The sequence below is a fragment of the Poecilia formosa genome, unplaced genomic scaffold (genome assembly GCF_000485575.1).
Source record: "Poecilia formosa unplaced genomic scaffold, Poecilia_formosa-5.1.2 Scaffold65, whole genome shotgun sequence".
NCBI lineage: Eukaryota > Metazoa > Chordata > Actinopteri > Cyprinodontiformes > Poeciliidae > Poecilia > Poecilia formosa.
Genome location: NW_006800004.1, coordinates 2,470,392 through 2,489,570, shown reverse-complemented (window position 1 = coordinate 2,489,570; position 19,179 = coordinate 2,470,392). Strand labels below are relative to the sequence as shown.

The window sequence follows — 19,179 nt, the reverse complement described above, 5'->3', positions numbered from 1 at the left end:
TTTTATTAAGATCTATACAATTTTCTGTGTATGGACTCATTTGCTCATGTGTTATGGTATGTTTGTTCGTTTTTGAGATCTTAGCGAATTTTGTGTGTGAAAGGCATGGAAGAAAAATTTGGTTCGTTTTTAAAAAATGAAGAATGACAAAGGTTTGTGCACATGAAGAATGACAAGAACATATCATGGTAGTTTATGAAGTAACATTTTTTACTATCTTATTGTCACAGCATGTCTCCAAAAGGAACGCAGTGGAGCTTTTATGTGATGAGTTATTGATCTGGGGATTTTACTTTAAATCCAGCATTGACAATTTGCCGACCGTCCCTAGCGTCAGGAGGCCATCTCTATCTTTACTGTCAATCGGAGCGGTGTTTCCACAGCACTGCGTGCTATAGGGTTGCGGATTAACTGCATTTTCTGCGCCACCATGTGAGATTTGCGGTCCTGACAGATCGTGCTGTGGGTCATCGGTGAATTCGGAAGGGACGCGTCCAGCCGGGTCCACCTCCAGCAGCCGGTGCTGCGTCTACGGCAGAGGACCCGACCATCTGCGGCGGAGCGGGGGTAGTCTGCTAAGCCGCTTATGCAGCACCGCACACCGGGGGCCTGCTGCGGGAAAAAAATGCGAAGAAAGGACGACTTCATGGGCTCGGCGAGGAGTGAGATGTAAAATGGGGCGTTGTTCGGATCATCTGGAGTCCAAATAGCGGAATCAGCCCGCCTGAAGGTGAGTACCTGCCTGGACTGGAGGTCCTGATCTCTGTTTATTAATGTCTATTTATGGCTCTGCAGCGGTAGAGAGACAGATGGGGCTGTTTATTACACAGGGTAAACCGTTACATTTAGAAATCAGATGCATTGATTATGTGAGCAGCGTGTTATTATAATGAGAGCTCCTCCTCCTTTTCTGCGTCCATGGATGCGCCTTCCTGATGGAGCCGGTCTCAACCTGCTCTGCGGGCGCTGTGACAAATACTGACCTTGATGTGTTGCAGGATAAACAACCAACCAGATTCTATGGCTTCCTAAATTCTAATCAGTGTTTTCTTCTTCCTCTTCTTCTTCTGCTTTTTAACCACAGTGAAACACTTCAATCTGCCAGTAGCATCCTCATTTGGCCTCCACTGTTGGGTTTGTTGGGTTGAGGATTTACCGACCCATTCAATAAATTAGAATATTATCGAAAAGTCAATTTATTTCAGGAACTTTATCGTAAAATGAAACACATTATATAGATTCATTAAACACAGAAAACCTTCATTTCTGTTAATCATAATTTTTCACTTAGTTAATAAGCATTTAAAATTACAATATTACATCAGATCAATAAAAAAACAACTATTTTTAATACAGAAATGTGGGTTTAATGAAAAAATATGTTATATCTCCTTTTTCATCTTTAAAAGGTATTTTTATTCTGATATACCAGTCTCATCAGAATACATATTCTTATTTTTGGAATAAAGATGCGGTAATGGCAGAGGCAGCCCAAGCAATAAGAGAACAAAGCTCCTCCTTCAGAACCCACTAAGATTGCTCACATTCTTGCACAGAATAAATATTGCAAAACTCAAAACCTTTAATTTTAAGTTGCTTAGAATATTTTTATGTAGAATTTAATATAGCTAAAATGCTCAAGGAATAATCTTATTTAAATTGCATAGTTCCTGCCTTCTAAGCAATTTAAACACATTTTCAATATGTTTGAGGTATTGCTGGCTTAGAAGTCTGAGGGGTCTGGATGTTCCAACAGTACTATGAGTCAAAATACACATTAAAAGATAAAAAGTAGTTTTGGAATTCATAAAGCAGATTAACATTGGCCTTTTGGAATGATTTGACTGATACCAGGAAATCAACTCTATGAACTGTAATAATAAAAATCCAGCGTCCAGCCAGAATAATGCTGGGAACTTTCTCATGACAACAAAACAGTACGGTTTGTCTGGAATCGGCGAATACCAACAACATACAGCAGAGGTGTATATACATATTTGAGTTGTGTGCTGTATCATCAATGCACTCTGAAACAGGGACACCAAAAGTGAGGTTACCAGTACTGTTACATACTGGTAACAGTATGTAAACATTTTACCAGAACTGAATGAAATGCACAGATGGAGATTCAGATATAACAGTAAAATATTGAGTTGTGGCTCATACAAACACCCATCTGCCATGTGCTGCTCATATCCAAATGAGGCATCCTTTTTAAATTCTGTCTTCTTCAGGCCTTCTGAGAGTTAAAGGAAAGTCTAATTTTCTCTCAGGATCTCTAAAAATGTGTAATAAAAATAGTTTACCAAAACACATTCAAACCTCACTCCAAAAGTATCATTAGATATCGGCCAGTGCAGCGTGTGTTTAGTCCTATAAAAGGTGCCTATTTTAATATTCTCATTCATACAGGCTGTAATTATCTTGGTGATTAAATCTAAGGCTGATCTTGATTTAATCCCCTATTCCATAAACAAAGTTGTTTTTACTCAGTCGCTGCTCCAAGAGCAACGTCTTGGTGGTAAACATGGGAGAGGCTGCCACAACCTGTGATTAGGGGAAAAAAAGCTGCAAGCAGCTCAGATGGTACTTGTGTGAAAGCCTATATAAAAAAACAAGGCAGCTGTGATATCCAGTCCTTTTTTTAGGTTCCTAATTGGGTTGGTGTTATGTACAATTCAGCTAGCAAGTGGAATGTATCCAGTTTGAATAATCCTGATGCATGTTTTCTTACCATTTTCTTCGAGCCAAGTTAACTTGCACTGCTTCTTTTTGCAGGAATGTTCACCCTCACAGAAGTAGCTTCTCTTAATGACATCCAGCCAACCTATCGGATTCTGAAACCATGGTGGGATGTCTTTATGGATTACCTTGGTATCGTCATGTTGATGTTGGCCATATTTTCTGGAACCATGCAGCTGACGAAGGACCAGGTCGTTTGTCTTCCCATCTTGGAGCAAGCGCAAGATGGATCAGGGGGCTTCTTGGAAACCCACACACCTGAGCCGAGTGATGGTTTCTGGAACAAGGAGAATGCAATCGGGGAGCAAGCCGCACCTTTAATGTCAAAACGACCTCCAAAAGGCATTGTACCTTCAAATCCCTTTCCACAGTCTTCTGCGTTCATGCAGCCACCGCCTAAAGGGGTCCGAACTAAACTGGATTTTCAGCAGTATGTTTTTGTCAATCAGATGTGCTACCATGTTGCCCTTCCTTGGTATTCTAAATATTTCCCTTACCTTGCTTTAATTCATACTATTGTATTGATGGTCAGTAGCAACTTCTGGTTCAAATACCCAAAGACAAGTTCAAAAGTTGAACATTTTGTTTCCATACTTGGAAAATGCTTTGAGTCACCTTGGACTACCAAAGCCCTATCTGAGACTGCGTGCGAGGACTCAGAAGAGAATAAGCAGAGGCTGGCTGGTGCTTCCACCCTCCTGAAACATCTGTCCACCAGTAGCGAGGAGGGCAGTCCAAACCAGTCAGCCCCAGTAGGAAACAAATCAGGAGTTGCCTTTTCTGCCGAAAAGCTTGTGAGTGAGGTTCCTTCCATGACCATTTTGGACAAGAAAGACGGTGAGCAGGCCAAGGCCCTGTTTGAGAAGGTCCGGAAATTTCGTGCACACGTTGAAGACAGTGATTTGATATACAGACTCTATGCCATTCAGACGGTCATCAAAACTGTGAAATTTATTCTGATCCTGTGCTACACAATGACATTTGTGGCATCTATTGACTTTGACCATGTGTGTGAACCGGAAATAAAGCATTTGACGGGATATTCCAAGTTTCACTGCACCCATAACATGGCTTTTATGTTAAAGAAACTCCTTGTCTGCTACATTGCACTCATATGTGTTTATGGCATTATCTGCATTTACACACTGTTTTGGCTCTTTCGCCGACCTCTAAAAGAGTATTCCTTTGAGAAGGTTAGAGAGGAGAGTAGTTTCAGTGACATCCCTGATGTTAAGAACGACTTTGCATTCCTCCTCCACATGGTTGATCAGTATGACCTGTTATACTCAAAGCGCTTTGGTGTTTTTCTGTCTGAGGTGAGTGAGAACAAACTTAGAGAGATTAGCCTTAACCATGAGTGGACCTTTGAGAAGTTACGGCAGCATTTGACCCGCAATCCTCAAGATAAATTGGAGCTTCATCTTTTCATGCTGTCCGGTGTCCCTGATGCTGTGTTTGATCTTACAGACTTAGAAATCTTGAAATTAGAATTAATTCCAGAGGCCAAGATAACGGCTAAGATCTCACAAATGATCAACCTTCAGGAGTTGCATTTTTACCACTGTCCGGCCAAAGTTGAGCAGACGGCTTTTATTTTCCTCTGTGATCACCTCCGGTGCCTTCATGTCAAGTTCACAGATGTTGCTGAGATTCCTAGCTGGGTGTACTTGTTGAAGAATTTACGGGAGCTGTATTTAGTTGGCAACCTGAACTCTGAAAACAACAAACTGATCGGACTCGAGTCTTTGCGAGATCTCCGGCACCTGAAGATTTTGCATCTTAAAAGCAATCTGACAAAGATCCCAACAAACATCACGGACCTCTCTCCACACCTGGTTAGATTAGTCATTCACAATGATGGCACTAAGCTCTTAGTGCTGAATACTTTAAAGAAAATGATTAATCTTGCAGAGCTCGAGTTGCATAACTGTGAGCTGGAGCGCATACCCCATGCCATCTTCAGTCTGAACAACCTTCAAGAACTTGATCTAAAATCGAACAACATCCGCACTATTGAAGAGGTCATCAGCTTCCAGCACCTGAAAAGACTAACTTGTCTCAAACTGTGGTACAACAAAATCATCAATATTCCACTGTCAATTAGTCATGTGAAAAACCTTGAGTCTCTCTATCTGTCACACAACAAACTAGAGTCTCTGCCCTCGCCGTTGTTCACTCTCCTCAAGTTAAGGTACCTCGACCTTAGTCATAATTCAGTAGCGGTAATCCCACCAGAGGTTGGCTTCCTGCAAAACCTCCAACATTTTGCCATTACGGGCAACAAAGTCGAGGTAGTCCCCAAGCAGCTGTTCAAGTGTGTCAAGTTAAGGACATTATGTCTCGGACACAACTGCATCACCTCCATCCCAGAGAAAATTGGCCACCTCTCGCAGCTCACACACCTGGAATTGAAAGGAAACTGCCTGGATCGTCTACCGGTTCAGCTAGGTCACTGCAGCCTCCTCAACAGGAGCTGTCTGCTCGTAGAGGACCATCTCTTTGACTCCCTGCCTATTGAAGTCAAAGAGAGCATAAATCAGGAAGCTAGTGTTTCCTTCCCAAATGGATGTAAATGTTTAATGGAAGGGCGGTGATTTAGTGAAATTTTATGCCTTTCTTCCTGTTGTTTCCAGCACACAAAAGAAATTGTAGTTTAACCTTGAGTGCACACTACAGATTAGCATAGCCCAAAGCCTATAAGTGTGGTGTTAAGAAGATAATTTCATGAAAGCCCTAACAGTATTATAGCCTGTCTCATGTTTGGATATATTCTTCTTCTATTTTTGTGTCTGGATCATGTGGAAAGATATTGAGAATTGAAGCACTTCTTTCCTAGTCTTTTGCATGCATATGCTTAGTGAATTTAAGGAAGTTTATAACCACAACACAAATCTCTTAATATAATTTGTTTTGAATTTACATTTTTGGTAGATTAGCTAGTTTCCCTAAGGCATGTTTTTTGGCACTATTTGTCAAAATGTACCAGTGCACTAAATTTCAGTGAGTACCCTATGTTTTGGTCAGTAAACAGAATTGACCTTGGGATTTTCCTCTGTCCATGTACTGTATTCCACCTAAGCTTTGCTAACTTGCTAACAGTAGTTTTCTGGTTAACATACCTCAATCTTCTGATGTACATCCCTACAAAAATGACTCGTCTTCCCAATATGTTATAAAGATTTAATTCTAACTCAAATATTTTTTCTGATTTTTCTTTAGTTCAATTTTTTGATGATTTTTAACAGACCTCTTAACAGACTTTTAAGTGTAAGTAAGTGTAAAAACATTTACTTTCACTTTTAAGGAAAACATTTTCTTTTCTCTTGGCAATTTTCATGAACAAACATTTTGCATTGCATTACTTGTAACTGCCTGTTCCAAAAGTAATGTGACATAAAACTAAGACTTTGCTGATGGTTCAAGAGAACACTATTAACCAGCCTACTTTCTTTGTTAGATATTTCTGATTGATCTTTCACTCTAACCTTTATGTACATGTTTAACTACAACACCAAGGAGCACAAGCAAAGAGTACTTTCTCATTAAATATGTTTTCCACTTTGTGTTTTGTGTTCCATAGGATTAATTGATAACTTCAGTTTAACCATTTCAGACTGTCATAATTTTGATTTTATTTTTATTTTATGTCTCCTGCTGCACTGATGTGTTTTATTAATTGCCCCTTTGCTTTTTTTTTTGTCAAGTAATTTTTAATGTAAAACTTTTTTTACTGTCTATTTTGAGAGGATTATATAATGTTAGAATTTTTCTGCTACACTTTGCCTGGTTTTAGATCTTGCTACACAAATAAACAGATTCCTATTCTCTACAATTGTCGTTATTAAAATGCTGTTATTTTCATTCCAAAACTTGTCTTTTTGTTGGATATTATTAGCATAGTTTTAATGACTCATTTCTTACTTAAACTTAGTCTCTGTTAGCAAAGCATACAGAATGGAAGTGATAAAATGTTCCTTCCTGTGTACTTCATACTCTCAGCAATAGGAAGACGATGTGACTTGTTTGTGACACTGAAAATCTGCTGAACACTGGACACATAACAGCTCCTTTTTATTGCTCTATCTCACTGTGAACGTTGACCAAAACTTTCCCTCCCAACCCTTAAAATCTCCAGCCATGACTACACTAAAAATAAACTAAATAAATAAGTTCTATAATGCATGCAACCACACAATATTATGAAAGGAGATTGAACAATGAAGGGAAACTTTAAGCGAATGTTTTAGGCTATGTTGCCCTCTAGTGGACGGTAGATGATACTGCAAGTGTGACTTCACATTGACACAAACAGTTGTAAAGTGAAATTGTTAAACTCCTGCAGCAAATTCAATTGGTCTCTCAAGAGCAGATGAAATTAACTAATTTTACTGGGGTTATGTCTAAATTCATCACTAAAATGTACTTTCCTCCCCATCAAACCACCTGATGCCACCAATAAAGGTCTAGGTTAGTTGAACCAGGTGTGCTTCAAGGCCCTGAATATTCTTAGAGATACAGTTGGATGTCTAGTTTTTTTTAGTTTTTTTTTTTTAAAGGTAAAGGAACGGGAGCTGTGTCACTGAGGTTTCTGTCGTGTTTCCATTACAAATGTGCACAAATCTTTGTCAGTATTTTGCTAATATTGAAAAAACACATCTTTGCAATTGCGATGTTTAAATCAAAATCACACATGAATAAGCTTGTTCATTTGATATGTCACTCAAAAATCCTGGCAGCAATGGATCTAAGCAGTTACATGAGATAAATCCATTATTTTAGTCTGTGACTTTGCAGAAGAGTTTTCTGGATTTAACATGTATAAATGACACAGAGCTTTCTATGAACTGGGTGATGCTGTGAGAGCTCTGGTGGAGCCAGCTGCACATTATTCCAAAAAAAAAAACAACAACAAAAAATCAGAATTTTCCGGCTGCCTTCTTCATTCTTTTCGCCAGTAGTAACATCTGGTTGTAGTAACTTTGGGCTGATATTGCTATCAAACCGGGACACCACTAATTTTCAATACTGCTTTTATATCTCAGAAAGTATCAGCAGGCTGAAGCTTTCTAAGGGGGCAGTATTATGTATTTTCCAGGGGCATGGTGCCAGTTTAGAAAACAATGAAGAACCTATGTCAACTTCAGTTGTTATGAGCATGCTATATATCTAAAATATCTTAAAAATACATCAAAAGAAATTTGACTTTGTAAGTTAATGCTTTGAAATTTGAGCCTCTGTCTCTTTAAAACCTCCTGCTCTTTTGGAAACTTTGCCTTCAGAAAGTCATCACACCATGGCTCCTCTAATAACCCTTTAACAATGCTTTTTTTTTTTCCTTTTTTTTTTCTTACCACCGTTGCACTGAGAAGTAACTCATATAATGAGCTCAGCAGATGGCACTTTCACAAGGTGTTTGCTAATTGCTGCTGGCTAGTCTGAAGGAGCTCAGTAAGGAAGTTGAGAGGAAGGGCTGCTCTGTGAGACAGAACCTGGGAAGCTAGGAAACAGCAGCTCAGAGGAGAAACTGTGTCCTATATACAGCTCAAAACTGTCAATTTTACAAAACCAGATATCAGAAGTCCGATTTTAAGGCACCAAATTCAGGTTGGTGCCTAGTTTGCAGCACATGTAGCAGCATTTCACCATTAGATGGATTTCTGTGCATGGTTCATGTTTTATAGCACCACTCAAAACAGTGTCGCTAAACTGATAGAGACCATTTTCACCAACCTTCTCCATCTCAGCTCTCAGCAGGGAGTTGGGGGTGGGGGGTGAACGTGTTGCTTGATAAGTCTGGGAAGAGGAGCACCGAGAGGAACGATGACTTTAAGCTGTTATGACACCGGGGTCGTTATGAGTCTGCCGTCAGGTAGACGGACAAACCGGCGGCCCTCGGCTCAGCCTTCGTTACTTTCTTGGGATCAAGCTGTGGCCTTCGCGGTCGTCATAAACACTTAGCATGCGCCGCGCCTCCGGTAGAAACTACAGGAAGTGGTCATCACAACCAGGCCTCGCCTCATCCTTGGGGGCGACTCCCCCATAACATCCTGCCACTTTTTTAAAGACTGACTCAATCTGTTTATCCGAGTCCCGCGTTGAGCTTTTGACACATCAGTCGAAGAAGCGAGTTATCGCTTTAACGACCCATGGAGCGCATGAGCAGTCTCATTTTAGGCCCGTTTCGTCGTTGGCAGGAAACAGACTTTTAACAAAAGCCAGGTGCCAAGTGAGGATAACAAAGCGCTCTAATTGGAATTGCAAGAGAAACACGGCTCATTCCCAGTGCCGCCCCCCTCCTGGTATTCTCTGGTAATAAGATGCTTTCTCTTATCCTCCTGCACATGGCACGGGCTGCGAATTTCTGGATCTGCACGCGGCCTTCCACTCCCGCCGATGACCCCGAGGAAAGCGGCGGAACAGCGACAGCGCTTTGCAGAGTTCTCGCGCGGCTGATGAGCTGTAATTATACTTTTAATTATTTCTGCGGGGCGATATGCTCTGTCGACGTGAAATCCTCCCCACCCGACTCCCCCACGCATGTCCTCCATCCTCCGTGCAAATTAAGTCGTCGGGTATTTTGAAAACATTCGGTGATGAAACTCTCCAGTGAAGTCCGCTAATTACTGCGCAGCCTCGTGTCAGCGCCCTTAGAAGGGAGCTTTGATGTCTCCTTAACCAGGCTGGTAATCAAGGCTGCGCATCGCGTGTGATTGGCTGTAATTGGGACAAGTTGTTTAGATAAAAAAAAGAGACAGAGAACGAGAGAGGGAGAGAAGAGGAGGAAAAAAATACATTGGTTGTGTGAGGGTTGGTGGTTGCTGCTGTATGACTTTGACGGCTGCTTCGAACAGCCACAGCTCCCAGACACCACCACCTCCTCCCCCATCCTGTGCCCACGGGGTGAGGAAGCCTTGTCACTTATTAAGGAGGCTGTTGCCATGAAGTGACAGATGTCCTGATGTGATCTGTCTGCATCTTTGGCCTCCATCTGTCTTGTTAGTACACATAGTTAAGGATGGTGTGAGGAGACAGAGCTGTTCTTCTTTCATATATGCTAAATGCATTGGAAGCCCAAGCCGGCTCCCCTGGCAAACTCTTTGACAACAGGCTCGCAGCTCTTCTTCTTCTTCTTCCACCTCTTTCATTTTCAAGGCTTCCCTTCCCTCCACTACTGTATGGCCCTCTAGTTCAGGGTTCATTGCCACTGAACCGTCTCCAGAATTCTGTTATTTTTTTTTATTTTTTATTTTTTTGCTCGGTCTTTTGCTCCCTGCTTGGCAGAGGAAGCAGATTACACTGGTAAAACAAACTGTTGCAATTCAAACAGTAAAATCACTGAAATAATTAATTTGGCGAGAGTTTAGTCAATATTTTGGCAGAGCTTTAACAGCTAAAAAAATAAAAATAAACAAGACACCTTAAATTTGTTCAGTTTCATGTAATTATTTAGAGGGTCAGTATTCTGTAGAATCGACATTTTGGGTTTTTCTTCAAGTTATTCCCTCATCAGAAACATACCTGGAGTGTTGCTTTGATTCTTTTATACATGTTTCAGAAATCCTTTAATCTCCCGTGGCAACCATTCAGTTTTACAAAATGCCTGGGAGGAGCTGCAGTTTCCATGCTTCTCTCCCCAATTTAGCTCCTTCAGACTAGCCAGCAGCAATTAGCAACACCTGGTGGACCTGTGTATCTGCTGAGCTCATTATAAGAGGTACTGCTCAGAGCAATGCTAGTAAAAACATTGTTAAAGGGTCAATAGAGAAGCCATGTCATGATGACTTCCTAAGGTGGAGTTTCAAAAACAGAAGTTTTTAAAGAGACAGAGGCCCAATTACAAGGCATTAAATTACAAAGTAACATTTTTGTTGTTTGCATTAGTTGTTGTAAACAACTGAAGATAACAGTTACTTCACTGTGCTATAAAATGGAAGCATATGCCTGGAGAATAAATAATGCTGCCCTTGTAAATAACAAATTCAACGTTTATTTCCTTTTTAAAACCTCAAATGAATTAATATAATTACTCAACTAAATCAGGCTACAGCTGTTCTACACTAATTTCAGAGCAGGGATCTGCAACCTGTGGTGCAGGAGCAGCAGGCGGCCCTCTGGACCTTCATCCCTGGCTCTTAATAACTGACTAAAAATGATAATGAACCATCTAATGACTTATTTATAACAACAAAGGCTAGTTTTGGCAGTTTGTCTGTTTTTTTTCTTAAATTACATTTAATGTCAAGAGCAGAATGACACTGAAAGTGCCAGTAATATGTTCTTTAGGTCTGTATTTCTTTTTAGGTTGAAAAGTATGTGCTTTACTTTTACATCATTTTTCACAAATGATGTGAATTCATTTTCCCATTCAGAATTTTTTTTTTTGCACACGTTTTGTTTCTCAGTATTTTAAAGCTTAAAAGTAGAGAGAAAATTGTGGCTCTATAAAAAACGATAACAAATTTCCTATAGTAGATGCTTATCAAAAGTTATTGGTTGTTTTTCTTCATAAAGCCATGTGACGTTTGTGCCTCTAAACGACTTATTTAGCACAAGTCCATTCACTGTCTCTTCTCTCTAGTTCATCCTAAATTTTAGGAGGAAAAAAATGGGAACTAATCGGTGATTTAAGGCGTAAAAGTTATTGAAATCACACCAACCATTTGAAATGTTTTCCAGTAAGGTGGAGAGTAAAGCCTTTTCCTCTGACAACCACAGATGGGATGTGTTGTTCCCAGGCAACAGTTGTTTAGCTTGCTGCAATAAGGTAAAGCAGTAAATGGCCTTAAAAGATGCTAGAAGTTGCTAAATGACGTCATTGAATAATTTATGTTTTACAGTACTGGGTAAGAAATGTCCTAATATACCCTAAAAATGTCTAGGGTATATTAGAGTTTTGGTAATTTTAATTGATTTCATTTTCATTTGGTTTACTGGAGATTTGGTTTGTTTTTTAACCTTATGACCCAGTCAGGAGATTTCAACAGGTTACAGTAACACAAAATTGTGACTGGATGAAATTTCATGAGCACCAGGCTTTTGTCTGACCTGGTTTCCATCTGTGATGACTGCAGTTGGGTTTGACTTCTGTGTGTAGAGAGTAGAAATGAAAGCAATGTGATAGTCTGAGCAGAACCTGCTTGTGTGTGTTGGTGTTAGTTAGGAAGAAAAAGAACAAAATGTACTTAAACAAGTTTCCAGTAAAATCAGAAAAAACTCACCATTTGTTGCTATTCACTATTTTGAAAAAATAAAAAAGTCAAAACAGGTGAGTGAGTTTTAGAAAACAAAACCCCACTAAGTTGGAAACGCTGCATGCTGGCAAGTGTGTTTGACATTACTCGTTTTGAAACCAGATAAAGCTGGATAAAACATTTTAATTCTTGCTCCAAATTACAAACAACTCATTTCTTAACTCTTACTAAGTTAATATATTGAGTCATAAAACAACCCATAAAATCATCTCAGCCTTCCTGTTCATAAAAACAACTGACTGAACAAAGATTTCAATTCTAATTTAAATGTTTAGTTAGGATTTGATAACAAACACACGACTCATATTTGGATTTAACCGCTAAATTACATTTCCAAACTAATATGCTTGATTAAAATGGCTAATATTTGAAACCATGCAAAAATCCCTTTTTATAGTGCAGTGGCTCGGGTCCTAGGGTGCGCATCTCGTCCTCACCTCCCCCCCCTGCTCTCCTCCTCACCCATCCTAGGAGATTCAAATCCTTTTAGCTTCTTCCTCAGGTAAAATTGCCAAGGACCTTGTGAGCCCTGGGTTCCCCTGGAGGTAAAATCTATAATGGAGTTTTGATATGAGCAGGAACAGCCTTGAAAATGGACTTCTTTAACTAGCTGGCTGCCTCGCAGAAGGTCAGCAGTACTCCAGGTGGACACAACATGCCACAACTGTGTTAGAAAAAGGCAGAACAAAGGAACAGTTTTACTCCAAAGACAGTGACCTGCAGACACTGTTGTAAATAAAGAAAAAAAAATCTAACCGCTGTGCTGCTTTTCTGAGGGAATTATTTCGACATCACTTCCAGTATCACCACCAGGACGAACGCCCGTGTGCATCTCAGTGGGACAGACGGCCTCTCATTTAGGTTCATCTCCTTGTAGAAATGTTGGAAACAGTCAACAAAATGTTTCTGCAAAAAGATTTAAAAAAAAATAAAAAGATGAAGAAAGAAAAAGACTCGGCAAAAAATATAGATTATTACTTTACATTTGGTGAATATTCTTTCCTTCTCATTTTAATACTTTCACCAACAGACAGAGGGCACCAAAGGCTCAGTTTTGAACCAAGGTCTGTTGAGACATGCTTGACAGATGATCTGAAGCTCTGTGTGTATTTAACAGTAGCTGTATATTGAAATGTTATGATAGCCTTTAACTTTAGCTACAGGGTAGGATTACACACACACCCTCACACACGCACGCACACACACCCACACACACACAGAAATGTGGTTATTAAACATTTAAATGTTTTAGCTTGCAAGACATTGTGTATTAATAATGAGATAGCGTCAATCTGTCCATAGCTGCCCAGTCCTGCTCAGGAGAGCAGTGTGTGCATCACAGTGAGCGCAGCGTGCAACACGGAAACGAATGGAGGGAAAAACGGCAATGCACCAGAGAACATGTAAAACACACACACACACACACGCACGCACGCACGCACGCACGCACGCACACACAAAATGCACAAAAGTAGATGGTCAGTTGGAGGCCATTAATAATCCTGAAGTGGCAAAACCAACTAAACACAACAACAAATGCAGGAATTAAATTCAATATGTAATGTGGTTACTATTTAAAGAAAACATACCTTGATTTTCCCTGATCACTTCTAGAGTATCATAAATCTGATCATCTGATCTGGTCACTCAAGCTTCTTCAGCCCTGGATAACTTGAGTCCACAATTTACATAAATGCTGAGATTCTACGCATTTGAGATCCTTGTATTGTTTGGAAATTTTCATTTAATATCTTTTATGGAATATAATTTGTTTTCACAAAAACAGACTGGAGGATTTTTCTAAATTACCTGGTTTTACTATGTTGTAGTCTTATTATAAGTGGTATGCACAAAAAGACATAAAAAAAAATGACCATAAGACATATGTTAATTTAAAATACACTGAAACTAAAGTAAGAAATGAGGCAACTCACTAAAAATACAACGCATGAATCATGGAGAACATGGAAACGGCACAAAAAGTTCCCATTGGAAGTGAAGACCACCGGAGTCTGAGTTGACATTTAGGAGGAAATCCACTGAATGGAAAACCTGTATGAGACAAAAAAAGGGGAATAAACAAATATTTTTATGACACTATATGTCTCTTTTAGCGCAAAAAAACCTCATCCAAACAAACCACCCTTACCGCTGGAAACGTATGTTTGATGATTCATGTCAAGATAAAGTTACTGCCGTCGTATGTCAAGAAACGAGCGGCAGTTAATAGCAGAAACACTGAGATTTAGGAAAAACACACCTTCGGATGAAACCTTCCTGGATCCATGATGCAATGGCTCTGTGATACGAGGATAACTGAACAGTAATAATAATTAGATCAGGGATTGAGGTATGAAACATCCCATCTGAACAGTATGATGTAACGATGGAAACAGCAGGCAATCAACCGCTAGGTGTAGGGCCAGTGAATGTCTGCTGCAGTGAAACACGATTATAGATAAATGTATAGTTTTTTTTCTATGAAAGTCATGATGAAGCAAGAATTAGAGATGATTTGAATGAAATAGGGTTAGCGCTAAGGTTAGCGCCAAGGCTAAGGTTGGTTTTGCAGTTTTGGTTCATTGAGATTCCCTTTAGCATCAGCAGCATGATGCATCACATATTCTGCCTTGGGTCAGCTTACATTAAAAATAGACAGATTACATTTACAACAAATAAAACATATTACAGATGAAGTATTAAAATATCACATTGTATTTTCCATTGCATAAAGAAAAACAGACTTTAGTTTAAGAGAGGGAGAGATTTTAGATTTGTATAGTGTCATTTAGAGTGTAGTCTACTTTGTCTTGTACTATAACACTCTAATACGTAAAGTGCATATATGTACATACATGTGCAATAATATCTCTACTTTCATAAATCAACAAGCCCCCTACACAGTAGTAGTAGAGGAGTTTGGTGAGGCTTTTAGATTCATTTCTTTCGGTGTGCTTAAAGACCACGGGATTAAATGAGGCTAAATAATTTTGTCAATTTTAAAAGATGAAGTTCAAAAAGGATATTTTTAAAGTAACACAAACTGATAGACTCTCTAATCTGCTACCCTAAATAAAATAAAAAACAACAAAGAATTAATAAGCGTGGGAGGTCAGAAGCGTTCTGTTCTGTAGTGAAGTATTTGCTAAACATGATTTAAACTGGTGGCAATCAATGCTGTGATGTTCTTTGAGTTTTGGTTCACTTAAAACATGTTTATGACATGAGGAGTTCGGTGGTTCATGATGGTGATAATAACATCAATATAAGCAGATAGGAGTGGAAGCAAAAGTATCATTAATGCATGTTGTACACTTCAAGAAGAGGGACAGAGTTTGAAAATTAAATTTTTTTTTTTGCACAAATATGCCTCATTACCACTTTATTGATGTACCCTCCGCTGACTTTCAATTATTCATCAGCCACTCAAAAAACTGTTTGCTCTGCCTCAACTGATGCTCCGTATCAAAACAGAAATCACATCCCTGCCGCAGCCGTAATCTTAGTTAATCAGCATCATTTAATGCACTTAGCCGCGCTGTTTCAAATTCAAATGAAACACTCGTGCAGAAAAGCAACCGGCGTCTGCCCCAGTTCTCATCGACGGGAGGGTTTGTCAAAAATGATGCAATTGGTCATTACGTCACGTCAGACGCCTCGGAGACATAATTCCGCCTGACAGTTGGATTCGCGCTCTGACAGCCTCAAACTTGTTGAGTTTTCTCTAAATACTTGCCACTGCAATGAGTTAAACATCCCCCGGAGGCAGCGCAGAGTTTTCCTTTTGAACAAACACCCGAGGGACACCAAGCTGGGACTGCACGAGGAACTGGAGGTCTTACGGAGCGGGCTGTTTGGGTTTATCTGATGGTACAATGGGTAATTTCTTCTGCCACTGTAGAAGGAAGGGAGGGAGGGGGAGGAGGGGAAAGAGAGAGATGAAAAGTGAGAGGAGAGTATGTTTAAGAGAGAATCTTTATCTGGGCTTAATTTCCCATGCTCAAGCAGAGTGGAGGATTTTTTTGCTGTACAGATCTCTTTTGTCAGATCCTACCTACCCATGGAAGACCCAGGGGCACTCTAAGAACATACGCATCACCTAGATTTGCCTCGCAGCCCAATCCTCTCCAGTGATCGCACCCTCTCCCCGCCGGCTTCTTTGTGTAGAGGAGATGAGCGAGCGTTTTGGAAATCAAATCTCAGTTTGTCGCAGCAAAAACTGGAGCAGACTTCCAAATTTGAATGGTGGTGGTGGGGGGGGGAGTCATCTCTGCATAATTGTTCCGAGCGCGCACACACATCCTGTGATGGAAAAAACGAGAGCTGAGAGCTTCCCAGGCAGACGCTGTGGAACCCTGCTCAGCCTCCCCCACTTGAGGTCTTTCCACACTGGAACTATCCACTAGGCTTAATTTGGATAAGGAATAAAACCAGTGGAATTAGCGTCCCCCCTTCTTGGCGACGTCCCAACCGGGCCCTTGAAGCCCTGAGAGGCCGAGCGTGGCCGGTCTCTGAAGGCTGAACCACTTTGCAAGGGAGAACTCGGGCAGGTACGATAGTCATCATTGTCAAAAAGGAAGTGCACAACACTTCTGGGACAATGGAAGGTGCGAGTGAAAACATGAGGTGAGTGGAACAGGCTGAGGTGGAGATGGAAAGGGTGGAGTGGGGTTTTGGGGTGGAGGGGGTGGTTGCTCAGAGTCCCAAAGCTCCCTGGCAGTGATGACCGGAGTGTCCATCAGCGAGGTCTCCCGGGTGCCCACTGAAACAGCAGCGCTGGCAGAACTAAAAAACACCCACCCTGGGAAAGTGCTTTTTCTCCCGCCAGACGCCTAGTGATGGATTGGGCCGGCCGCTCCGCACAATGCATTTGTGAGGAGAAATACAGCGGGGAGGTGGAAGGGGGGGTGAGGTGGAGAGGAGAGTTGTTGGGGCTCGGACAAGGTCTGTCAGAAAAACACTTCCACTTTACTCCTAGAATGCACTGAAATATTTAAGAGTTCGATATTTATTTCATTATTCCACACGTTGGATGTGTGAATGGACGTATACACAAATGGAAGCAGGCAACAAAAGGTTTAAAGTCACGCACAGTTAAAACGTTCGCAACGAGGCGAAGGCAAAATACGATCTGGGATGCAGACCGTTGGCCACGCTCGGGTTTTTATTCCCGAAAAGTCGGAAATTGGACCCGATTAAACAAAAGGCGGGCGGCGGAGGCACTCGGAAAGCTGGGGGTAGATCTCCGCAGTGGCCACGTCGAGGTTTTCCTCCTGAATGATGGTTGTGCTGAGAGGTATGCGCCGCAACCACACCTGCCAACCTCAGGAGTCAACAGTATTGATTAAAATGCCGCATCCTCTCAAATCCATCCCCATTTCCTTTGAAGGCAGAAATCATCCTTGATGCCTGCCAACGGCTTACTTACTTAGGGATTTCTTCCTTTCCATCTAGGTTGAATTAATTAATACATGCTTTTTTTTTCTTAAATTAGCCCTCTGAGGAGCTATAACTCAAATTCCTGTATTTATGGAAGTAATGGGTTGGAGAAAAAAAAAAAAAAGCTAAACTGAAATAATTATGCAGCCCAACACTTTGCTTTGAGAATAAACCGCAAGAAACCTGATGAAATATGAATGTGGAATGGGTGTAAAGATGGTTAAATATTTACAATCTTATGTTAGTCCACAACCCGAGTAAAGATGCTAGTCAACTGCAATAATTGCTTTACTACAAAACTTTGCGTTTGATTTGTGGATTCGCGGGGTGTCGTACAAGTTCAGAGCGCTTTCCTTTTGGAAAAAAAGTTAAAAAAATAAAAAAATAAAAAAACTACACCCATTAAAAATATATATTTCTGAAACTGCGAGCACACCCTGCAATTGTGTATGCGTTCTATTTTACAGCTTAATGTAATCAGGCAGGTTAGTTGCATCCTAAGCAAGAGCCGATACTGCTGGTGAAAGAGGGCACAGAGCAGGGAGCTGGAGCCCCCCTCGCCCCCCCAGAGGGACCGATCCTATATCAGGAGACTGGATTTTTCTACGCTAAAGAGGCTATTCAAACCCACCAATGCCTGAATTATTAAAGACACTGTATGTTTTTCAAAGCCTTGATTTAGCTTTTTAAGGGTTGGTATATGTGCTGTGCTACTTGCGGTGTGGTTAGGGGCTGCGGGGTAGACAGGGGGGGGGCATGAGGAAGCTGATGGTGGGAGTCGCAGGCTATCAGGAGCCGGATTGTTTGGGGTCTCTCCGCCGCCCCCGCCCACCGCCGGGCCTCGTCCGCTAAAATGGCCTTTTACTTTCTAAGCATGCTTTTACTGCCTTTGAAGAGTTATTTTCGCTGATGAAAAAGATATGCCGCCTCAGTTTAGAGCGAACCTCGGCTATTCACAAGGTTGTTTAATACTTTCCCCTCAGTTTGGCTTATAAATTTATCATCAGTCGAGTAGCAGTGGTCTCATGCAGCAGTACAGGCTTCCAGCTAAGTGGCCGAGGCGGAGCGAGCCAGGGAGGAGAAGGTGAGGCGAAAAACAAAGAGCGAGACAGGATGCGAAATAATTCACCACCCGGTCGATCCGGCGCTGGAATAGCAGAGTGTGTACTCGAAGGTTTTAAGACGGTAAAACGTCCTAAATTGGCGTTATCGATGCCTCCCTTGGTTCTTAGATACAGTACAGAGGCCTCACTTGTTAACAACTTGTATGTTAATGACTTGAATTAGAAGTGATCAATCTGCTTTGCATGCAAGAGTTTCTCATCACTTTGAAGTGAAGGCATTGATTGGTGAGAATATAAGTGAATGAAAAGAATCGGTGGTGCTGTGGGCTCAGTGGGGCTGACTGCTGTGGAGTGGCCATTCTCCTTTCTGGTCCCAGATCACAAAACAAAACTGCTGCCAGTACAACATATGTTGTGTATTTGTGCTATAAATTCATAGATGGCAGACATAAAAGCAAATAAAAGACATACACACAGACAACAGCAAATATCAGTTATTTCCGTTCGGCGCCTAAAAAGTATTCAAGCCCCTTAACCTCTTATTGGTACAACCTCTAATTTAGCTTTGCTCTGCTTGCATTTCATGATAGACCAACAGTAGAAATGTACACAGGTGTTTTGTGGATGGAAAATTAAGATTTACAAATAAAAATCTAAGAAAGTGTGACCATTTTATCAGGCCC

The 19,179-nt window shown here is 40.9% G+C and overlaps 1 protein-coding gene across 1 annotated transcript; it reads left to right on the top strand.

Moving 5' to 3' along the window:
- Positions 1-397: 397 nt before the first annotated feature.
- lrrc8db (leucine rich repeat containing 8 VRAC subunit Db) lies at positions 398-6,574 on the top strand. Its single transcript, XM_007554706.2, has 2 exons — positions 398-730; positions 2,779-6,574. The coding sequence occupies exon 2, from the start codon at positions 2,781-2,783 to the stop codon at positions 5,334-5,336; it is 2,556 nt and encodes an 851-aa protein (XP_007554768.1). The 5' UTR covers positions 398-730; positions 2,779-2,780; the 3' UTR covers positions 5,337-6,574.
- The last annotated feature ends 12,605 nt before the right edge of the window (positions 6,575-19,179 follow it).